Source organism: Artemia sp. Qi Xiang Cuo, chromosome 8 (assembly GCF_049724085.1).
Source record: "Artemia sp. Qi Xiang Cuo chromosome 8, ASM4972408v1, whole genome shotgun sequence".
NCBI lineage: Eukaryota > Metazoa > Arthropoda > Branchiopoda > Anostraca > Artemiidae > Artemia > Artemia sp. Qi Xiang Cuo.
In genome coordinates, this window is record NC_142801.1 from 73,045,707 (window position 1) to 73,069,920 (window position 24,214).

At 36.1% G+C, this 24,214-nt stretch overlaps 1 protein-coding gene across 1 annotated transcript in view; it reads left to right on the forward strand.

The window, feature by feature from the left end:
- Window positions 1-3,838: 3,838 nt before the first annotated feature.
- The window catches only part of LOC148949781 (exostosin-2-like), a 98,439-nt gene continuing 78,063 nt past the window's right edge, over window positions 3,839-24,214 (forward strand). The window contains 2 exon segments of the mRNA XM_089093089.1: window positions 3,839-3,929; window positions 21,807-21,990. Coding sequence (XP_088949215.1) covers window positions 21,807-21,990 — 184 coding nt within the window. The 5' untranslated portion in view covers window positions 3,839-3,929.

The window sequence follows — 24,214 nt, forward strand, 5'->3', positions numbered from 1 at the left end:
ACGAGTATTTCTTCTATAAGAACTATATATGCCCCAGAATATAACTTACAACGCCTGTCCCCTGGCCCTGGGGGTTGTGTCGACCCCGAAGTTTTAATATCTGATGTTTGAACTATTTTTAACAAAACTGTAGTTTCAAAATTTTTATTGAATGAGTTTGGGGAAAAAAGTCGTGGGAGGGCAGGGGCTAGTTGCCCTCCGATCTCTTTTGACTCTGAAAAAGTGAACTAGAACTTTTATTTTCCAAACAAATGAGCCCTCTCTGTAGCTTATACACGCATCCCTTCTATAAAAACCATAGTTGCCCCCAAGGCATAACTTACAACGCCTACCTCTTGGCCCTGGGAGTTTTGTCGACTCCAGATTTTTTGTTATGCGACTTTTGAACTATTTAAAAAAAAAGTCATCTCAAAAATTCTATCGGCTGGGTTCGGGGGAAAAGGCGTGGAGGGGAGAGGGGCTAGTTACCCTGCGATCACTTTAGACTTTTAAAAGTGAAATAGAACTTTCAGTTTGCAATCAATCAAGCCCTCTCTGATGTTTATACGAGCATTCCTTCCATAAGAACCATATATGCCCCCAAGGCATACCTTACAACGTCTGCCCTCAGGCCCTGGGGGGTTTTATCGACACCGGAGTTTTTGTTATCTGATTTTTGAACTATTTTAAAAAATGACTATCTCAAAATTTATTCCGATAGGTCTAGGGAAAAAAGGGCATGGGAGCTAGTTGCCCTTGGGTCTCTTTTGACTCTTATAAACCCAACAAAAACTTTCAATTTCCAATCAAATGAGCCCTCTTTGAAGCTTATACGAGAATCCCTTCCATTAGAACCATATATGCCCCAGGGCATAACTTACAACGTCAGCCCCGGGCCCAGGGGGGATATGTTCACACAGGAAAGTTTTTAAAGTTGTGAACTTTTTAGATCATTTTAGTGGCCACGAATATGCATATGCCAGTTAAGAAAAAAAACTATATAGCCAATTTTGAAGCCGGGCCCGGCACTCGGCATGTGGTAGGCTTGTATATATTGACTCTCATTGTAACTAGAAACATTATTGATATTCATATTAATTACAGTTAGTCATATTGATTAACAAATAATTGATAACTTCTTCGTATTAATTATTCAATCTAATACTAACTTCTTCTTGTTATTATTTCAATCAATAATTTTAATTAATTAAATTAATGACATATAATTAACCGCTTCTTACTCCTTTTTTTCTAGGTCTGCTGTTTGTTTAAATATATGTCATTTTGAAGAGTTTTAACCAAGTAGAATTGCAATACATTAATAATATTCATATTAATTACAATTAGTCATATTGATTACCAAATAATTGATAGCTTCTTCTTATTAAGAGTGGCTATTTTCTATGTGAAAATCAATCGCCAGATAAATATGAATTACTATTATTGCAATTAATGTTATTGACAATATAAATATTTCAATCAATAATTTTAATGAATTAAATTAATGGCATATAATTAACTGCTTTTTACTCCTTTTTTTCTATGGCTGCTGTTCGTTTATATATATGTCATTTTGAAGAGTTTTAACCAAGTAGAATTGCAATACTTTAATAAAATTCATATTAATTACAATTAGTTATTTTGATTACCAAATAATTGACAACTTTTTCTTATTAAGTGCGGCAGTTTTCTGAGTGAAAATCAGTCGCCAGATAAATATTAATTACTATTATTGCAGTTAATGTCATTGACAATATAAATATTACTATCAATAATTTTAATTAATTAAATTAATAGCATATAATTAACTTTTTTTTTCTATGGCTGCTGTTATTTTATACGAACATCAACTGCCATATATATATGTCATTTTGAAGATTTTTACCAAGAAGAATTGCAATACATTATTAATATTCATACTAATTACAGTTAGTCATATTGATTAACAAATAATTGATAACTTCTTCGTATTAATCATTCAATCTAATACTAACTTCTTCTTCTTATTATTTCAATCAATAATTTTAATGAATTAAATTAATGGCATTTAATTAACTGCTTCTTGCTCCTTTTTTGCTAGGGCTGCTGTTCCTTTATGTATAAGTCATTTTGAAGAGTTTTAACCAAGTAGAATTGCAATACATTAAATAATATTCATATTATTTACAATTAGTCATAATGATTACCAAATAATTTATAGCTTCTTATTATTAAGAGTGGCTATCTTCTGTGTGAAAATCAGTCGCCAGGTACATATGAATTACTATTATCGTAGTTAATGTCATTGACAATATAAATATTTGGATCAATAATTTGAATAAATTAAATTAATAGCATATAATAAACTTTTTTTTCTATGGCTGCTGTTCTTTTGTATGAACATCAACTGCCATATATATATGTCATTTTGAAGATTTTTACCAAGAAGAATTGCAATACATTATTAATATTCATACTAATTACAGTTAGTCATATTGATTAACAAATAATTGATAACTTCTTCGTATTAATTATTCAATCTAATACTAACTTCTTCTTCTTATTATTTCAATCAATAATTTTAATTAATTAAATTAATGACATATAATTAACCGCTTCTTACTCCTTTTTTTCTATGGTTGCTGTTCGTTTATATATATGTCATTTTGAAGAGTTTTAACATAGTAGAATTGCAATACTTTAATAATATTCATATTATTTACAATTAGTCATAATGATTACCAAATAATTTATAGCTTCTTATTATTAAGAGTGGCTGTCTTCTGTGTGAAAATCAATCGCCAGATAAATATGAATTACTATTATCGTAATTAATGTTATTGACAATATAAATATTTCAATCAATAATTTTAATAAATTAAATTAATGGCATATAATTAACTGCTTTTTACTCCTTTTTTTCTAGGGCTGCTGTTCTTTTGTATGAACATCAATTGCCAGATATCTCATGTCATTTTAAAGAGTTTTTACCAAGTAGATTTGAAATACATTAATAATATTCATATTAATTACAATTAGTCATATTGATTAACAAATAATTGATAGCTTCTTCTTATTAAGAGCGGCTTTTTTCTGTGTGAATATCAATCACCAGATAAATATGAATTACTATTATTGCAAGTAATGTTATTGACAATATAAATATTTGGATCAATAATTTTAATTATTTAAATTAATGGCATATAATTAACTACTTTTTTCTATGGCTGCTGTTCTTGTATTCTTTTTTTCTATGGCTGCTTTTTCTGTATGGTTCCTCCTTTTTTCTATGGCTGCTGTTCTTTTTTATGAACATCAACTGCCAGATATATATTTCATTTTGAAGAGTTTTAACCAAGTAGAATTGCAATACATTAGTAACATTCATATTAATTACAAATAGTCATATTGATTACCAAATAATTGATAGCTTCTTATTATTAAGAGTGGCTGTTTTCTGTGTGAAAATCAATCGCCAGGTACATATGAATTACTATTATTGCAATTAAGGATATTGACAATTTAAATATTACAATCAATAATTTTAATTAAATAAATTAATGGCCTATAATTAACTGCTTAAATTTATAAATAACTTAATAAATTTAATTTTAATTAATTAAATTAATGGCATATAATTAACTGCTTTTTACTCCTTTTTTTCTAGGGCTGCTGTTCTTTTGTATGAACATCAATTGCCAGATATCTATATCATTTTAAAGAGTTTTAATCCAGAAAGAATACAAAGTTTAAGAGAGCATGGTCGATATTTTTTTGATCAGTATTTAATCATCACTATATCATCACTATATCATCAGTATTCATCACTATATCATCACTATATCACTATATTCATCACTATATCATCAGTATTTAATCATCACTCATCAGTAATAAATTTAATATCATCACTGAGCGTGTTTACCCTTTACAAAGCAAAGGGCATGATGGATGGAATGTTTTACTAAAGCGTAAATATTACTTTTAATCTTACATACTCACTTAGATTTGATTGTTTTTCTGATAAGAAATTATTTAGGCCTATAGAGAGATTAGTGTCTTTGAAGTCCCAATGGATTGTAAAAAAAGAAGGGATGGGATGAAATTCTCAATAACCAGCTAATAACCATTTCAGTAGCTAAATCATCATAGAAAATTTTATAACACCTAAAAATTTGATGGTTTTTTTTCAAAATTAAGTTTGTCTAAATTTTTGTAATAAGCATTCGCCATTTCGAGTTCCCAGTACAATGTGCCCCGAACCACGCAATGCACTCCTGGCCGAAGGCATTGAATCGGGAGATCGGTACCTGCGTAATGCACCCCTTTGGTCAGCATGAGAAATAAAGTAAGTACAATGTGTGGTGTGTACTGCGGAAAATTATAAAAATTTTTAGGCATAAATTTAATGACCATATCCAATAATTAGTTTTTATATATCAATTAGTAATAAATTATTAATTATATTAGTAATATTTTAATTAGTAATAAATATTAATTACTGTTAATTATCCATATGTCAATTCTTTGAACTGTTACAACAAGGGTGTCTCCTTCTTCGACTCCCCCCCCTCCCACCTGTAATTGGCGCTATTTTTACCAAGGAGCTTAGAATGAGTAGTCCAAGTGAGAGGTAGAGGTGTTGAAGTAGATGGAGTATTTCAAGTGTTCGATTATAGTAGCCATATTTTAAATGCACTAATAATTAATAGTAGAGCCATTTCATTAATTATTATTATTAATGAACTTGTTATTATTATTATTATTATTATAATCATTATTATTATTATTATTATTATTATTATTATTATTATTATTATTGTTATTATTATTATTATTATTATTATTATTATTATTATTATTATTATTATTATTATTATTATTATTATTATTATTATTATTATTATTATTATATTATTATTGTTATTATTATTATTATTATTAATGTCACTAATAATGCGATATCGCATTTTTAACTTGAACCAGATCCTAGAAATTACAGCTTAATCTTACAATCATAAAGTTGGAACAGAGTATCTCAGTAACAGATATACCCGATCTCTACAGATTTAATCACATAAAAATCTTGTGAGAAAGGATTTAATGGCTATTCTTAAATAGGCTAGGCTATAAAGGTAACTTTTGCTAAAGCTTAAATTTGAAAAAAGAAGTTTTCCAAGGTTATAGTCAACTAATCCCAATTATCTAAGACCTTTTTTGGCATTTCTAAGATTATGAACTTGCTGTCTGTGTTTAGGAAATGAATTTTAATAAAAATGTTTTTTCAAGATTAGGCACTATCCGAATGCTAGGGTATTCCCCTATACGTATTTCTGAAGAACTAAAAGAAGTGCATGCTTTATTTCCATGTTTGCTTGCCTCAGTTGAACCATCAGAATAGTCGTGTGACTCAGATGAGTCACATGGAACGCCTGTTTCCTATTAAAGGCTGAACAAGAGAAATGTAAATGTTGGAAATATGATTTATTGGGCATTTAGATTTCTAAAGAAGCGAAAGTAGCATAAGGGATATGTCGGTCTGTCTTGTGATATTGAACACGTGGATGGATATCCCATTTAAGATTAGAAGACAAAGTATTATTAAGTAGTAGCGTCAATTCATGAAAACTTTGAGGGGGGCAAAATATATTTGTCAAGAAATAGAGGGAGCGGCAGATTGGTTGTTTTTTCAATAAAGATACCAAAAAAGGCTTATTCAACAAAAATAATCCCACCCCTCCCCCTCCCCCCCAAAAAAGATAGTTTCAAAACTTAAGGGAGCAATTCTCACTGTAATCCCCCCTCCCTCAATTGATGCCAATTTTAACAAGAAATTTAGAATGAATCTTGAAAGTGTGAGAGGTCGAAGTGTTGAAAAAGGTGGAGAGCCTTTCCTTGGGAGCTTTCATAGAGAGCCAGTTTTGATTTCGTCTCAACGATCAATACTAATCTAGTTTTATAATTATACATTTTATCCATTGCTTATCAATCGTAAGCCTCTTCGTGCTAGAATAGACGATATTGAGCCTTAAAGCTTTCTGATGAGAAAAATTAAGAATTGTCTCTTAATAAAATTTTAAAAAAGAATTATAATTTACCCTGGAAATTACTGCAATTAATCCCTTTTTTTTAAAGGAAATTAAATATTTTCTTCTTCGGCTTATGTTTTTTCATTTCTTTCGTATTTAGGTCTATGCAGCAATGCAGCCACACTGCTGCAAGTGTGTTTTAATTTTTTTTTTTGGGGGGGGGGGGTGGACGGTTTGCAATTTAGTTTATTATACAGAACTTCGAATCTATTATTATTAACTTTCATGTTGCTTGAAGAATTTCCAGTAAAAATATAAGCAATGGTATCAAATGCACAGTTTTTATTCACATTGCCAGATTCTAGTACAACTTTAGTTTCAACACGTGTTGGCTAGACTAGACCTTTACCCAGGGGAATCATTTGAGATGTGGAGAAGGATTACAGGGGCTCAATTTTTCCCTAAATTCTCCATTTTAAAATATACCTATTTTTGGTATGTTCATTGAAAAAATCGGAAAACCAACAAAATTGCAGCCTTCATTAGATTTAAAAATAATGTCTTTTTTTGGTATTTCTATTGAAAAAACTGAGCCGCACCAATTGGGGTGGGGATGACAGAGGTTAAATTGCTCCCTCACCCCCCCCCCCCACCTAGATATAATTTTTTTTATTACCTTTGGAAACAATCTAAAAACAACAAAACTGTTCATTTCTTAGGCTTTAAAATACTTGTCTTTTCATCTTCAGTAGCAGAAAATTGAAAAAAATCCTGCTATGTATTGACTGCTATATACTGTTTTGTATTTGATTATTTATAAACGTGCGCGTTTCAAAAGTCTTAGGAAGATATACTAGATGATTCCCACAGGAATTGTCAAGGGGTCACCCTGCTTTCACGGGTAATAATGGAAGAACTTTTAAGATAGCTAGTTTAAGCTTTACGAATCAAGGATGATACTGCTACTACTATTAACAACTCACTGATTCACCAAGCCGGGCGAAGCCAACACAACTACGCACACTCCTTATCCATCCCAGTCTATTCTAAGCTCCACTTTAAACACTCCCAAGACGTTCTTTTTTTCATTAAGTCCTTGCCTGCGACCTTCTCCTACCCCATTCGGGGACGAACTGCCTTTCGTTTTGCCCTAGATGGTTGACTGACATTAACAATATTTGGAAATCTTTCATCCTTCATCCGCAAATGTGTCTTAGCCATATCAACCTTTCTCTCATTATAGCCATAGAAAGCGGGATAGAGTCACATTTTGGTACAGCTTACTGTTTGAAACTACTTTTTGGAAACTTTTAAGCAGGACTTCCGTGAATAGGATGGGAAAATGTCTTTTTTTGGCAAATAAGAACATCATTGAGGGGGGGGGAAGAGTAAAGAGTGAAGCTCTAAAAAAATGGAATGGAGCTCTAAAAGAAGCCCTAGAAAATGGGACAGAAACAAATTTTTCGTACATCCTACTGCTTGAAATACTGTTTTCAAAACATGTAAGTACGACGTCGTTGGATTGGATGGAAAAAGGTCGTGATTTTTTTTTTAAAGAGAGATAAGAACATCATTGGAGGGAGTAAAGAGCGAAACTCTTAACACTTTGAGGTGGAGCACGACCATATTTGAGTCTTTAGCGATAGGAAGCTTGATTATAGCCCTCGAAAATAGGATAGAACCATATTTTTCGTACAGCTTACTGCTTGAAGTACTATTCCCGAAACAGTTCTTTTTTGAAAACCTATATGCAGGACGTCCGTAAATGGTCTGGGAGAAGGTCTTTAATTTTTTTTTTTTAGGGAGGTAAGAACATCATTAGAGGGAGTAAAGATTGAACCTCTAAACATGTTGAGGTGGAGGAGGAGTGTGTTTGAGCCTATAGCCATAGAAATTCTGATTGTAGCCCTAGAAAGCGGGAAAGAAGCACATTTATCAAACGTCACACTGTTTGAAATACCGGTTCCAAAATAGTGCTTTTTTGAAAACATAGAAGCAAGACGTCCGTGGATGGAATGGGAGAAGGATTTTTTTATTTTACGGAGATAAGAACATCATTGAAGGGAGTATAGATTTAAGCTCTAAACAGAGTGAGGTGGAGAAGGAGCAGGGTTGGCCTTAAGTGGCTTGGCGCTCCTCTGAGTTTTCAGGTTGTAGTAGTAGTCGTTCTTGTTGTACTAATAACAATAAAAATATATAATCATATTAAAATTATCACTATCATCATAATTAGCCGTCCTGGCTAAGTCGACGCGCGCTGGGTTGATAATTCTTTGTCCCAAGGGGCACGGGTTCGATCCCTGGCGTGGCCACTTTTTTGGGTTTGGGACGCGGGTCATTGGTGTGACCCTGTCTGCTTAGCCAGAGTCGACCCAGCTCTAAATGGGTACCTGGAGAAATCTGGGGAAGGTAAGCAGGAAGGGTGTGTTAAGGCACAGGATGGCTGGCCTCCAGCCCCCATTGCACTTCCTGGCTGAGGGCCACGAAACGGAGATCAGCGGAAATCCTTGACATTATGGTGGAGCAGGACTTCTTTAACTTTTAAGCAGGACTTCCGTGAATAGGATGGTAAAATGTCTTTTTTTTGAAAAAAGAACATCATTGAGGGGGGGGGGGGGAGGAGCAAAGAGTGAGGCTCTAAAAAGATTGAGGTGGAGGAGGAGCGTGTTTGAGCCTATAGCCCTAGAAAGTGGGACAGAACCAAATTTTTCGCACATCCTACTGCTTGAAATACTGTTTTCAAAAACATGTAAGTAAGACGTTGTTGGATTGGATGGGAAAAGGTCGTGATTTTTTTTATAAAGAGAGATAAGAACATCATTGGAGGGAGTAAAGAGTGAAACTCTTAACACTTTGAGGTGGAGCAGGGCCACATTTGAGTCTTTAGCCCTTGAAAGCTTGATTATAGCCGTGAAAATTAAGACAGAACCATATTTTTCGTACAGCTTGCTGCTGGAAGTACTATTCCCGAAACAATTCTTTTTCGAAAACCTGGATGCAGGACTTCTGTAAATGGTATGGCAGATGGTCTTTATTTTTATTGTTTCTTTGGGAGATAAGAACATCATTGGAGAGAGTAAATATTCAAGCTATAAACATGTTGAGCTGTAGAAGGAGTGTGTATAAGCCTATAGCCTTAGAAATCCTGATTGTAAGTAGTAAGTATATATGGATTTTGCGTAGGTTATATTCCTTCCGGTGTATTTCCACCACTTTACATTCCCTGGCACCTTTCCATGGCAGATTACCAGACTGATTATTGCTATTGTTGTCAATTGAATATGGAATTATACAAAACCTACCAGACAAGTTTCCGGGCCAACCAGACATGTTTCTGGGCCAAGCAGACAAGTTTCTGGGTCAACTATAAGTTTCTGGGCCTTTACGTTCCATGGCACCTTTCCAGAGTATGTACCTATGGATTTGGGGCCTTTACGTTCCTTCCTGCTATAGCAAGGCTGGTTTGGTGGGTATAATCTGGTTTGATGGGTATTGTTTGGTTTGGTGGGTATAGTCTGGTTTAGTTTTTCAAAGAGAGTGAGTATTTGACATTTTTGCAAAAAGGGATTCGCAAATTGGACACTATGAACGATATTAATTAATGTTTTGAATAATAGGAGTGTTAATGATTCTAATTAGTGATTGGATTGTATGACGGTGGAGAAAAAAAAAGGATTAAACTGATTGACAGTTAAGGTAACCCCGAAGGGGTTGTTAACTCAGGTAATTTGTTATAAATTTGAAACAACATCAGTCTATGAAAATGGCTAACGGCGATAGAATGACATTGTGAGTTGACCTAGCTTTACCTCTCCGATGTGTCAATTTTGGAGGAAAAATCAAAAATACTGAGAATCGAAAATAAATGGGATCTGCCTCAAGGGGAAGGCTCAGAGGCCCTTCGTTCCCCCATTTCTGAGGGCAGGGGAGGGGGGGAGGGTCAATTTTGGAGGGAAAGCCAAAAATGCTCAAAATCAAAAATAAATGGGATCTGCCTCAAGGACAAGGCTCAGAGGCACTTCGTTCCCCAATTTCTGAGGGCAGGGGAGGGGGGGGGGAGGGTCAATTTTGGAGGGTAAACCAGAAAGGTTAACAATTGAATAAAAACGGGAGAGGCCGCACGGGCACGGCTCATAGGCCATTCGTTCCGCCATTTCTGAGGGCAGGGGAGGGGGAGGGTCAATTTCGGAGGGAACACCAAAAATGCTCAGAATCGAAAATAAATGGGATCTGCCTCAAGGACAAGGCTCAGAGGCCCCTCCTTCCTCCATTTCTGAGGGCAAGGGAGACGGGGAGTCAATTTTTGAAGGAAAACCAAAAATACTCAGCATCGAAAATAAACGGGATCTGCCTCAAGGGGAAGGCTCAGAGGCCCTTCCTTCCTCCAGTTCTGAGGGCAGGGGGAGGGGAGTCAATTTTGGAGGGAAAACCAAAAATACTTTGAATCGAAAATAAACGGGATCTACCTCACGGGAAAGGCTAAGACCCTCTACTTCCCCCTACCTTGCGGGCAGGGGAGGGGGGAGGTCAATTTAGGAGGGAAAACCAAAAATACTCAGAATCGAAAATAACCGAGATCTGACCCACGGGGACGACTCTGAGGCCATTCGTTCCCACAGTTCGTAGGACAGGGGAGGGGGATTCAATTTCAGAGGGAAAACCAAAAATACTCAGAATCGAAAATAAACGGGATCAGTCTCATGGGCAAGGCTCAGAGGTCCTTCGTTCCTCCATTTCTGAGGGGCAGGAGAGGGAGTCTAATTAGTGATTGGATTGTATGACGGTGGAGAAAAAAAAGGATTAAACTGATTAACAGTTAAGGTAACCCTGAAGGGGTTGTTAACTCAGGTAATTTGTTATAAATTTGAAACAACATCAGTCTATTAAAATGGCTAACGACGATAGAATGACATTGTGAGTTGACCTAGCTTTACCTCTCCGATGTGTCAATTTTGGAGGGAAAATCAAAAATACTCAGAATCGAAAATAAATGGGATCTGCCTCAAGGGCAAGGCTCAGAGGCACTTCATTCCCCAATTTCTGAGGGCAGGGGAGGGGGGGGGGAGGGTCAATTTTGGAGGGACAACCAAAAAGGTTCAGAAACGAAAATAAATTGGATCTGCCTCAAGGGCAAGGCTCAGTGGCCCATTGTTCCCAAATTTCTGAGGGCAGGGGAGGGGCAGGGGAGGGTCAATTTTGGAGGGAAAACAAAAAATGCTCAGAATCTACAATAATGGGTTTCTGCCTCAAGGGCAAGGCTCTGTGCCCGCTGGGTCCCCATTTTCTGGGGGCTGGGGAGGGGGAGGGTGAATTTTGGAGGGAAAACCAAAAAAACTCAGAATCGGAAATAAATGGGATCTACCTCAAGTGCAAGGCTCAGAGGCCCCTCGTTCCTCCATTTCTGAGGGCAGAGGAGAGGGAGTCAATTTTGGAGGGAAAACCAAAAATACTCAGAATCGAAAATAAACGGGATCTGCCTCAAGGGGAAGGCTCAGAGGCCCCTCCTACCTCCATTGCTGAGGGCAGGGGGGAGGGGGAGTCAATTTTGGAGGGAAAACCAAAACTACTCAGAATCAAAAATAAACGGGATCGGCCTCAAGGGGACGGCCCAGAGGCCCTTCGGTCCCACTTTACTGAGGGCAGGGGCGGGGATGGGGGAGTAAAGTTCAGAGGTAAAACAAAAAATAATCAGAATCGAAAATAAACGGGGTCTGCCTCATGGGGAAGGCTTGGACTGCTGCTTGCTATTTGAAGAATTTGGCTTTGTTAATTTGAATGTCCAAAGCGCCTGTCTTTCTCATTTTACATGTTTGATTCTTTTTGTTTTGCATGTCCGGGCTTGTGTTTGCAAGTCCAAGTTGGGTTTTCAGACCTACGTTTTTTTTTAGATTTTCGTGCGTGTTTGGTTCACGGGGTTTATTATTTGAGAAGTTAACTTTAGTATTTCGTGATTTGACGAGCCTGAAATCATGAATTAGAATAGTTAATTAGCTATTTGGGTTTTCAGACCTAGTTTTTTAGATTTTCGTGGGTGTTAGGCTCCTGGGATTTATTATTTGAGAAGTTAACTTTAGTATTTCATAGTTTGACTTGCCTGAAATCGTGAATTAGAATGTTTAATTAGCTGTTTGGGAATTTTCAGACCTAGGTTTTTTAGATTTTCGTGTGTGTTTGACTCCTGGGGGTTTATTATTTGAGAAGTTAACTTTAGTATTTTGTGTTTTTACGTGCCTGAAATCATTAATTAGAATAGTTAATTAGCTGTTTGGGTTTTCAGACCTAGTTTTTTAGATTTTCGTGAGCGTTAGGTTCCTGGGATTTATTATTTGAGAAGTTAACTTTAGTATTTCGTATTTGACGTGCCTGAAATCATGAATTAGGATATTTAATTGGCTGTTTTGGGATTTTCAGACCTATGTTTTTTAGGTTTTAGTGTGTGTTTGACTCCTGGGGTTTATTATTCGAGAAGTTAACTTTAGCATTTTGTGGTTTTACGTGCCTGAAATCATAAATTAGAATATTTAAATGGCTGTTTAGGGATTTTCAGACCTAGGTGTTTTGGATTTTCATGGATATTTTACTCCTGGGGTATATTATTTTAGAAGCTCATGGAGTTTATTATTTGAGAAGTTACATTTAGTATTTTGTGGTTTTACGTGCCTGAAATCATAAATTAGAATAGAATATTTTTTAAGTTTAATTTAGACGAGGTTACGTGCGCGCACGTAACCTCGTCTAAATTAACCTTAAAAAATGAAATAAAGCTATGTCTACTTGGCATGTCTCTCTCACTATGTATGCGCCGTTGCGGTGTGTAACCAATAACCAATCAAGTTATCGTATATTGAGCAATCTCCGCTGTCTCTGATTGACCACTAAAAGTTTTCGGAGTTTTCGTACTGCTCACTTTTTTGCAATGTGTAGGAACCAGTGGGGAATCCCCGCTCGTTTGGAAAGGTACCAAGGAAAGGCAAGCAAATAGCATGTAGTTTCAAAACGTGTTTAATCACGTTTAGAGGTCCCATAGAATGAAATTTCTGTATTGTGCATGCAAACGGCGAATTCAAGAATGAGTTTTTTTACTTACTTAGAATTTTGTCATAATTTCTTGAATGAAATGTCTTTTTTTGCATCCAAGAGGTGAAATCAATAAAGAGTTTGTTACTTACTTTCGTTTTTTTTTTATAATTTCTTGAATAAAATATACGTATTGTGTATCCAAGAGGGGAATTCAAGAAATAGATTGTTACTTACTTGGAATTTTCTCATAATTTCTTGAATGAAAGTTCCGTATCGTATTGCGCATCCAAGAGGGGACTTCAAGAAAGAGATTGTTACTTACTTAGAATTTTCTCATAATTTCTTGAATGAAATTTCCGTATTGTGTATCCAAGAGATGTAGTCATGAAAGAGTTTGTTACATAATTACAATTTTTTTTATAATTTCTTGAATGAAACATCGGTATTGTGCATCACGAAGGAAAATTCAAGAAACAGTTTTCTGCTTATTTAAAATTTTTTCATAATTTTTTGATTTAAATTGATGTATTGTCTGTCCAGGCTGCGAGTTCGAGAAAGAGTTGGTTTGCAATGTTTTTCATTGTTTCCTGAATTAAATTTCTGTATTGTGCAACCCAATGGCGAATTCAAGAAAGGGTTTGTTACTTACTTAGAATTTTTTCATAGTATCTTGAATGAAATAACTTTTTTTTGTTTATCCAATAGGCAAATTCAAGAATGAATTTGTGACTTACTTATTTAGTTACAATTTCTTCATACTTTCTTAAATAAAGGTTCTGCATTGTGTATCCAAGAGGTGACTTCAGGAAAGAGTTTTTACTTGCTTACAAATTTTCATAATTTATTGAATGAAATTTCCGTATTGTATATCCAAGAAGTGAAAACAATAAAGAGTTTGTTACTTACTGGCGATTTTTTCATAATTTATTGAATTAAGTATCTGTACTGTATATCCAAGAGGTGAAATCAATAAAGAGTTTGTTACTTACTTACAAATATTTTCGAAATTTCTTGAATGAAATTTACGTATTGTTTATCCATGAGTTGAATTCAAGAAAGAAATTGTTACTTACTGAGAATTTTTTCATTATTTCTTGAATTAAATTTCTACATCGTGTATCTTAGTCGTGAAAACAATAAAGAGTTTGTTACTTACTTAGAATTTTGTCATAATTTTTTGAACGAAATGTCTTTTTGTTTATCCAGCAGGTGAATTCAAGAAAGAATTTGCTACTTACTTACAATTTTTTTCATAATTTCTTTTATAAAATTTCTGTATTGGGTATCCAAGAGGTGACTTCAAAGAGTTTGTTACTTGCTTACAAATTTTCATAATTTATTGAATGAAATTCTCTTATTGTATATCCAAGAGTTGAAAACAATTAGGAGTTTGTTACTTACTTGCGATTTTTTCATAATTGATTGAATGAAGTATCTGTACTGTATATCCAAGAGTTGAAATCAATAAAGAGTTTGTTACTTACTTAAAAATATGTTCATAATTTCTTGAATGACATTTCCGTATTGTGTATCCAAGAGTTGACTTCAAGAAAGAAATTGTTACTTACTGAGAATTTTTTCATAATTTCTTGAATTAAATTTCTACATCGTGTATCTAAGTCGTGAAAACAATAAAGAGTTTGTTACTTACTTAGAATTTTTTCATAATTTCTTGAACAAAATGTCTTTTTGTTTATCCAGCAGGTGAATTCAAGAAAGAATTTGTTACTTATTTACAATTTTTTCATAATTTCTTTTATGAAATTTCTGTATTGTGTATTCAAGAGGAGACTTCAAGAAAGAATTTGTTACTTACTTACTTACAATTTTTTCATAGTTTCTTAAATGAAGTTTCTGCATTGTGTATCCAAGAGGTGACTTCAAGAAAGAGTTTGTTACTTGCTTACAATTTTTTCATAATTTATTGAATGAAATATCCGCATTGTATATCCAAGAGGTGAAAACAATAAAGAGTTTGTTACTTACTTGCTATTTTTTCCTAATTTATTGAACGAAGTATCTGTACTGTATACCCAAGAGGTGAAATCAATAAAGAGTTTGTTACTTACTTACACATATTTTCATAATTTATTGTATGAAATTTCCATATTGTGTATCCAAGAGTTGACTTCAAGAAAGAAATTGTTTCTTACTGAGAATTTTTTCTTAATTTCTTGAAATAAAATTTCTACATCGTGTATCTAAGTCGTGAAAACAATAAAGAGTTTGTTACTTACTTAGAATTTTGTCATAATTTCTTGAACAAAATGTCTTTTTGTGTATCCAGCAGGTGAATTCAAGAAAGAATTTGATACTTAATTACAATTTTTTCATAGTTTATTTAATGAAATTTCTGTATTGTGTAACCAAGATGTTACTTCAAGAAAGAATTTTTTACTTACTTACTTACAATTTTTTTCATAGTTTCTGAAATGAAGTTTCTGCATTGTGTAGCCAAGAGGTGACTTCAGGAAAGAGTTTGTTACTTGCTTACAATTTTTTCATAATTTCTTAAATGAAATTTCTGCATTGTGTATCCAAGAGGTAACTTCAAGAAAGAGTTTGTTAGTTACTTACAAATATTTTAATAATTTCTTGAACGATGTCTCTTTTTGTTTATCCGGCAGGTTAATTCAAGAAAGAAATTACTACTTACTTACAATTTTTCCATAATTTCTTTAAGGAAATTTCTGCATTGTGTATCCAAGAGGTGACTTCAAGAAAGAATTTGTTACGTATTTATTTACAATTTTCTCATAGTTTCTTAAATGAAGTTTCTGCATTGTATAACTAAGATGTGACTTCAGGAAAGAGTTTGTCACTTGCTTACAATTTTTTCATAATTTATTGAATGAAATATCCGTATTGTGTATCCAAGAGGTAAAAACAATAAAGATTTTGTTACTTACTTGCTATTTTTTCATAATTTCTTGAATGAAGTATCTGTAATGTATATCCAAGAGGTGAAATCACTGCATTAAAAAATAAATTAAATTGATCATACGATCTAAATTATTTCATCAGATACGCCAGCATTCATAAATGATCCTTTTGAAATTCTGATAACAACATCGATGGTCATGGTAAAAGTTTGAATTAAACACTTTTAGGATATCGAATTTCCTTACTGAAAAACTAGTGCATTAAAAAATAAATAAAAATGATCATACGATCTAAATTTTTTCATCAGATACGCCTACGAAAATATAAAAAACGTAGGTCTGAAAACCCAAACAGTTAATTGACTATTCTAATTCATAATTTCAGGCACGTCATACACCGAAAATACTAAAGTTAACTTCTCAAATAATAAACTCCCAGGAAACAAACACCCAAGAAAATATAAAAAACCTAGGTCTGAAAACCCTAAACAGCTAATTAACTATTCTAATTCATGATTTCAGGCACATAAAACCACAAAATACTAAAGTTAACTTCTCAAAAAATAAATCCCAGGAATCAAACATACACGAAAACCTAAAAAAAAAACTAGGTCTGAAAATCCCCAAATAGCCAAATAAATATTCTAAAGCATGATTTCAGGCAAGTCAAACCATTAAATACTAAAGTTAGATTCTCAAATAATAAATCCCAGGAACCTAACACCCACGAAAATCTAAAAAACTAGGTCTGAAAGCCCAAACAGCTAATTAACTATTCTAATTTATGATTTCAGGCACTTAAAACCACAAAATACTAAATTTAACTTCTCAAATAATAAACTCCAGGAAACAAACACCCACGAAAACCTAAAAAACCTAGGTCTGAAAATCCCCAAACAGCCAATTAAATATTCTAATTCATGATTTCAGGCAAGTCAAACCATGAAATACTAAAGTTAACTTCTCAAACAATAAATCCCAGGAACCTAACACCCCCGAAAATCTATAAAACTAGGTCTGAAAACCCAAACAGCTAATTGACTATTCTAATTTATGATTTCAGGCACATAAAACCACAAAATACTAAAGTTAACTTCTCAAATAATAAACTCCAGGAACTTCTCAAATAATAAACCCCAGGAGTCAAACATCCACGAAAATCTAAAAAACCTAGGTCTGAAAACCCTAAACAGTTAATTAAATATTCTAATTTATGATTTCAGGCATGTAAAACCACAAAATACTAAAGTTAAATTCTCAAATAATAAACACCAGGAGTCAAACACAAACGAAAACCTAAAAATCCTAGGACTGAAAATCCCCAAACAGCCAATTAAATATTCTAATTCATGATTTCAGGCACGTCAAATACGAAATACTAAAGTTAACTTCTCAAATAATAAATCCCAGGAACCTAACGCCCACGAAAATCTAAAAAACTACGTCTGAAAAACCAAACAGATAAACAACTGTTCTAATTCATGAGTTCAGGCACGTAAACCCACAAACACATTAAGTTAACTTCTCAAATAACAAACCCCCAGGAGTCAAACACACATGAAAATCTAAAACACCTAGGTATGAAAATTCCAAAACAACTGATTCAACATTCTAATTCACGATTCTAGGCAAATCAAACTATGAACTACTAAAGTTAACTTCTCAAATAATAAATCCCAGGAACCTAACACCCACGAAAATCTAAAAAACTAGGTCTGAAAATTCCCAAACAGCCAATTAAATATTCTAATTCATGATTTCAGGCAAGTCAAACTATGAAATACTAAAGTTAACTTCTCAAATAATAAACCCCGGGAACCAAACACGCACGAAAATCTAAAAAAAAACGTAGGTCTGAAAACCCAACTTGGACTTGCAAACACCAACCCGGACATGCAAACAAAAAAATATAAGACATGTAAACAGAGAAAGACAGGCACTTTAGACATTCAAACCAACAAAGACAAATTCTTCGACTTGCAAACATCAGCCCAGGCCTTCCCCTTGAGGTAGATCCCGTTTATTTTCGATTCTGAGTATTTTTGGTTTTCCCTCCAAAATTAAACCCCCCTCCCCTGCCCTCAGATATGGGGGAACGAAGGGCCTCTGAGCCTTCCCCTTAAGGCAGATCTGGTTTATTTTCGATTCTGAGTATTTTTGGTTTTCCCTCCAAAATTGCCTTCCCCCCTCCCCTGCCCTCAGATATAGGGGAACGAAGGGTGTCTGAGCCGTTCCCGTGAGGTCGAGCCTGTTTATTTTGGATTATGATTATTGTTGGTTTTACCTACAAATTGGACTCCCCCGCCCCCCTGCCCTCAGACATGGAGGACGGTGGGGCCTCTGTGGCTTCCCCGTGAGGCAGATCTCGTTTAATTTTGATTCTGAGTATTTTTGGTTTTCCCTCCAAAATTGACTCACCCGCGCCCCGGCCCTCAGACATGGTGGAAGGATGGCCCTCTGAGCCTTGCCCATTGAGACAGCTCCCATTATTGTTCGATTCTTAGCTTTTTTTTTTGGACCTCCAAAATTGACCCTCCCCCCCCCTCCCCTGCCCGCAGAAATGGGGGAACGTAGGGCCGCTGAGCCTTGCCCGTGGGGCAGATCCCCTTTATTTTCTATTCTGAGCATTTTTTGTTTTCCCTCCAAAATTGACTCTCCCCCCTCCCCTGCCCTCAGAAATTGGGGAACGACGGGCCTCTGAGCCGTGCCCTTGAGGCAGATCCCATGTATTTTCGATTCTGAGCATTTTTGGTTTTCCCTCCAAAATTGACCCTCTCCCCCCTCCCCTGCCCTCAGAAATTGGGGAACGAAGGGCCTCTGAGCCTTGCCCTTGAGGCAGATCCCATTTATTTTTGATTCTGAGCATTTTTGGTTTTCCCTCCAAAATTGACCCTCCCCCACTCCCCTGCCCTCAGAAATGGGGGAACGAAGGGCCTCTGAGCCTTCCCCTTGAGGCAGATCCCATTTATTTTCGATTCTGAGTATTTTTGATTTTCCCTCCAAAATTGACACATCGGAGAGGTAAAGCTAGGTCAACTCACAATGTCATTCTATCGCCGTTAGCCATTTTCATAGACTGATGTTGTTTCAAATTTATAACAAATTACCTGAGTTAACAACCCCTTCAGGGTTACCTTAACTGTTAATCAGTTTAATCCTTTTTTTTCTCCACCGTCATACAATCCAATCACTAATTAGACTCCCTCTCCTGCCCCTCAGAAATGGAGGAACGAAGGACCTCTGAGCCTTGCCCATGAGACTGATCCCGTTTATTTTCGATTCTGAGTATTTTTGGTTTTCCCTCTGAAATTGAATCCCCCTCCCCCTCCCCTGGCCTCCCCACTGTGGGAACGCAGGGCCTCGGAGCCTTCCCCTTGAGGCAGATCGCGTTTATTTTCGATTCTGAGTATTTTTGGTTTTCCAACCAAAATTTGCCTCCCCCCTCGCCGGCCCGCAGAAATGGGGGAACGAAGGGACTCTGAGCCTGCCCCTTGAGGCAGAGCCCTTTTATTTTCGAGTCTGAGTATTTTTGGTTTTCCCTCCCAAATTGACTCCCCCCCTCTGCCCTCAGAAACGGAGGAAGGAGGGGCCTCTGAGCCTTGCCCTTGCTGCAGATCCCATTTTTTTTCAAGTCTGAGCATTTTTGGGTTTCCCTCCAAAATTGTCTCTCCCCCCTCCCCTGCCCTCAGACATTGGGGACCGTAGGGCCGCTGAGCCTTGCCCCTGGGGCCCATCCCCTTTATTTTCGATTCTGAGTATTTTTGGTTTTCCCTCTGAAATTGACTCCCCCCCTCCCCTGTCCTCAAAAATGTGTGAACGAAGGGCCTCTGAGCCTTCCCCTTGAGACAGATCTCTTTTATTTTCGATTCTGAGTACTTTTGGTTTTCCATAAAAAATTGACCTCCCCGCTCGCCGGCCCTCAGAAATTGGGGAACGAAGGGCCTCTGAGCCTGCCCCTTGAGGCAGAGCCCTTTTATTTTCAAGTCTGAGTCTTTTTGGTTTTCCCTCCCAAATTGACTCCCCCCCCCCTCTGCCCTCTGATACTGAGGGAGGTTGGAGCACTGAATTGGGGCAGAGAGGGAGATAACATTGAATTTCTAGTCGTAGCTTTTTTGGTTTTCCCTCCCAATTTGACCCTCCCCCCTCCCCTGCCCTCAGAAATGGGGGACCGATTGATCTCTGAGCCTTCCCCTTGGTGCACATCCCATTATTTTTAGATTCTGAACATTTTTTATTTTCCCTCCAAAATTGACCCTCCCCCCCCCCTCCCCTGCCTTCAGAAATTGGGAACGAAGGGCCTCTGAGCCTTGCCCTTGAGGCAGATCCCATTTATTTTCAATTCGGAGAATTTTTGTTTTTACTTCCAAAATTGTCCCTCCCCCCCTCCCCTGCCCTCAGAAATTGGGGAAGAAAGGGACTCTGAGCCTTACCCTTGAGGCAGATCCCATTTATTTTCGATTCTGAGTATTTTTTATTTTCCCTCCAAAATTGACACATCGGAGAGGTAAAGCTAGGTCAACTCAAAATGTCATTCTATCGCCGTTAGCCATTTTCATAGACTGATGTTGTTTCAAATTTATAACAAATTCCCTGAGTTAACAACCCCTTCGGGGTCTCCTTACCTTATAATCAATTTAATGCTTTTTTTTCTCCACCGCCATACAATCCAATCACTAACTAGAATCATTAACACTCCTATTATTCAAAAAATTAATTAATATACTTCAGAGTATCCAATTTGCGAATCCCGTTTCGCAAAAATGTCAAATACTCACTCTCTTTGAAAAACTAAACCAGACTATACCCACCAAACCAGACTATACCCACCAAGCCAGACTATACCCATAAAACCAGCCTTGCTATAGTAGGAAGGAACGTAAAGGCCCCAAATCCATAGGTACATGCTCTGGAAAGGTGCCATGGAACGTAAAGGCCCAGAAACTTATAGTTGACGCAGAAACTTGTCTGCTTGGCCCAGAAACATGTCTGGTTGGCCCGGAAACTTGTCTGGTAGGTTTTGTATAATTCCATATTCAATTGACAACAATAGCAATAATCAGTCTGGTAATCTGCCATGGAAAGGTGCCAGGGAATGTAAAGTGGTGGAAATACACCGGAAGGAATATAACCTACGCAAATTCCATATATACTTACTACTATTGTAGCCCTAGAAAGCCGGAAAGAAGCACATTTATCGAACGACACACTGTTTGAAATACTGGTTCCAAAATAGTGCTTTTTTGAAAACCTAGAAGCAGGACGTCCGTGGATGGGATGGGAAAAGTATTTTTTTCTTTGGCAGATAAGAACATCATTGGAGGGAGTAAAGAGTGAAGCTCTAAACAGATTGAGGTGGAGAAGGAGCAGCGTTGGCCTTAAGTGGCTTGGCGCTCCTCTGAGTTTTCAGGTTGTAGTAGTAGTCGTTCTTGTTGTACTAATAACAATAGAAATATATAATCATATTAAAATTATCACTAGTATCATAATTAGCCGTCCTGGCTAAGTCGACGTGCGCTGGGTTGAGAATTCTTTGTGCCAAGGGGCACGGGTTTGATCCCTGGCGTGGCCAGTTTTTTGGGTTTGGGACGCGGGTCATTGGTGTGACCCTGTCTGCTTAGCCAGAGTCGACCCAGCTCTAAATGGGTACCTGGAAAAATCTGGGGAAGGTAAGCAGGAAGGTTGTGTTAAAGCACAGGATGGCTGGCCTCCAGCCCCCCATTGCACTTCCTGGCTGAGGGCCACGAAACGGAGATCAGCACCGCCGGTTTGAACCTCAACGGTCTAGTGCCGTCATAGTTACTTACTACTTACTACCATCATAATTTTATTATATTTCCACTAAAATTATATAAATTCTTTAAAGCAAGTATATTTTATAATTTGAACATATGTCATTATTCTTATATTGTATGTTTAGATGTCTAACCCGAATGCTTTCATTCTGCCAATGGCTCCACCAAAATCTCAAGGATTTACTGCGGTAGTACTCACATATAATCGGTTGGAGAGCTTGTACGCAATAATCAGAAGTTTAGCTGCTACCCCTTCTCTGGTACATATTGTAGTAGTTTGGAACAATCAGTTAAAGGCCCCTCCTTCACGTAAGACTTGCACTCTTTTTATATATTTGATTGTGCTCTTAAATGACTAATTTATTAGATTGATATTTGATTGTGTTCTTTGTCATCCAACGCATTTAATGAGGTTAGGGGTTAAATTTAGTGGTTGGGAACCTCTATAAAACAATCTATCACCAGAATTATCGTGTATTACCATATAATCACCAACGGTAAACTATGATTACCCAAGGGAAGTATAAAATGCCCCCCTTCCAGGGACGTCAATTAGTCGGGAACGAGGAAGAGGGCAATTTATCCGCTAGATCTTGCCCTAAATTATGAAAAATAAATTTTCTTGGTCTCTTCAAATAATCGAAATAAACCACAAAATTGTACTCCCCCCTTAAATTTTGAAAAATAATTTTTCTTCCCATACTTTTTCGTGAACTGACACCCCTGCCTTTTTCTATCTTACCACATAACCTTTTGGGAAGGTTATTTTTCAATAAGGTTATTGCTTGTTTTTATTTTATTGTATGGGAGGGGGGGGGGGGTCATGATTTTGTTGTTGTTGCCATAATCATGAAATTTCAAGATACGTTTTTAGATCCAATTTCAATTATAGATTCTTGTTTCATAAAAAAAAAACAAAAAAAAACAGCGATATACAAATTAAAATTAATAAACCAAAAATCAGCCAAAGCTAAAAAGAGTATTTTTTGCAAAAAAAGAGACAGGGATTATAAAGAGGTGTGAGCAGATTAAAATAGAGGTAGCCATACAAGTTGGAAACAAAAGACAAAATAGAACTCAGGCTATACAATTCTGTTTTGCTGTAAATTGAAGTTGTTATAGGGATCTTTCTGCCTTTCTTGCTTGGGAGTTGACTCATAATTGGGGTGTGGCGGGGAAGGGAACAGTTCCTGGTTCCAGAAAGACTGCGCGTGTAATTCAGAGTAACCGAACCTGCCTTCTTGACATATTTATACGGTATTATTACGCATATTTATATGCTGGGTTGCCGTGAGGCGGGGGGGGGGATAAAATGCCTTTACCAAGGCTAGACCTAGTAGTTTTTTTTCCCTTTTTCATGCTTGACAGATTTATAGCCTAAGATTGATCTTGAATGCCTTTTTTTGCATTATCGAGTAGTGAAAATGTTATTGAGAACCGTACCCTAGCCAAGATTGGAAATGACCTCCCTGGGTCAGAAAAATTATGAAATTATAGCTTTAGTTTTGATTTTAAAAAATACAGTCTTATTAGAAAGTAAATTAAACAAAAAATAGATCCAACAACGGTTTGGGCCAAGCAAATTTAGCTAGGGTAAGCCCGTGGATCCGTGGCACATCCAATATCTGGTAAAATTTCTGCTTTTTTTTTATTATTTCTAGGCAATTCGCCTATTGTTTGTTTATTATCAAAATTGTATGCCCCCAAAATGTCGCTCTTTCCCTTAAAATCTTTTTGCGTCCATAATTGATCAAGCATGTCCACAAAGGGCCTTGTGTCCCTCCCTATATCTCTAAATACTACGATTTTCTATTATTTCCTTTATTTTTGTATAAATAAACAGTATATTTTTTTTACCTTCACTCCCCTTTCTAAATGTGACCCCTCTAAAATAAATTCCTACAAGTTTGCCTGATACACATGACAGTTTAACGCATATTTAATAAGCCTACCAGCAGTATTGACAAAGCAGATGCTGCAAGATATGTATATGCAGCAAATATAACCTTAAAGGCGTAGAATGTGGTTTGTCTAATTGTGGCTCATGATTTGAGACTAACGAGCATCCTGGCTATGATAATTTGTGTATTCATCAATAATTTAATTTCTTTCTTCAATAAAAATTCTGTATAATCAGGGGAAAGTGTACGGCCTGCTCAAAGTGATTTTGTCAGCGTGTGGTTACCAGCTGAAATCACATCTGATGATTACTCGTAAAAGCTACGTATTTTTAACTTGAGTTTCTTGTGGAATTGATCGTAGAAATTTGGGTTCAGACTCCAGGAATTTATTGTCAAAATCTTTGATTTTTATGGTTTACCTTCATATTTGGGCCCGAACTTTCTGCTGCTGCTTCATATTTGGGCACGAACTCCTGCTGCTAAATCTTCTAGGGCACCTGTTAAGAGTCACTTTTTAGGCTTTTTTTTTTTTTTTTTTTTTTTTTTTTTTTTTTTTTTTACAAATTTCTACCTGCAAAAGGTTGTTGAAAAATTTCGGAAGGTCATTCCGACGCGATGTAAGATTGTTGACC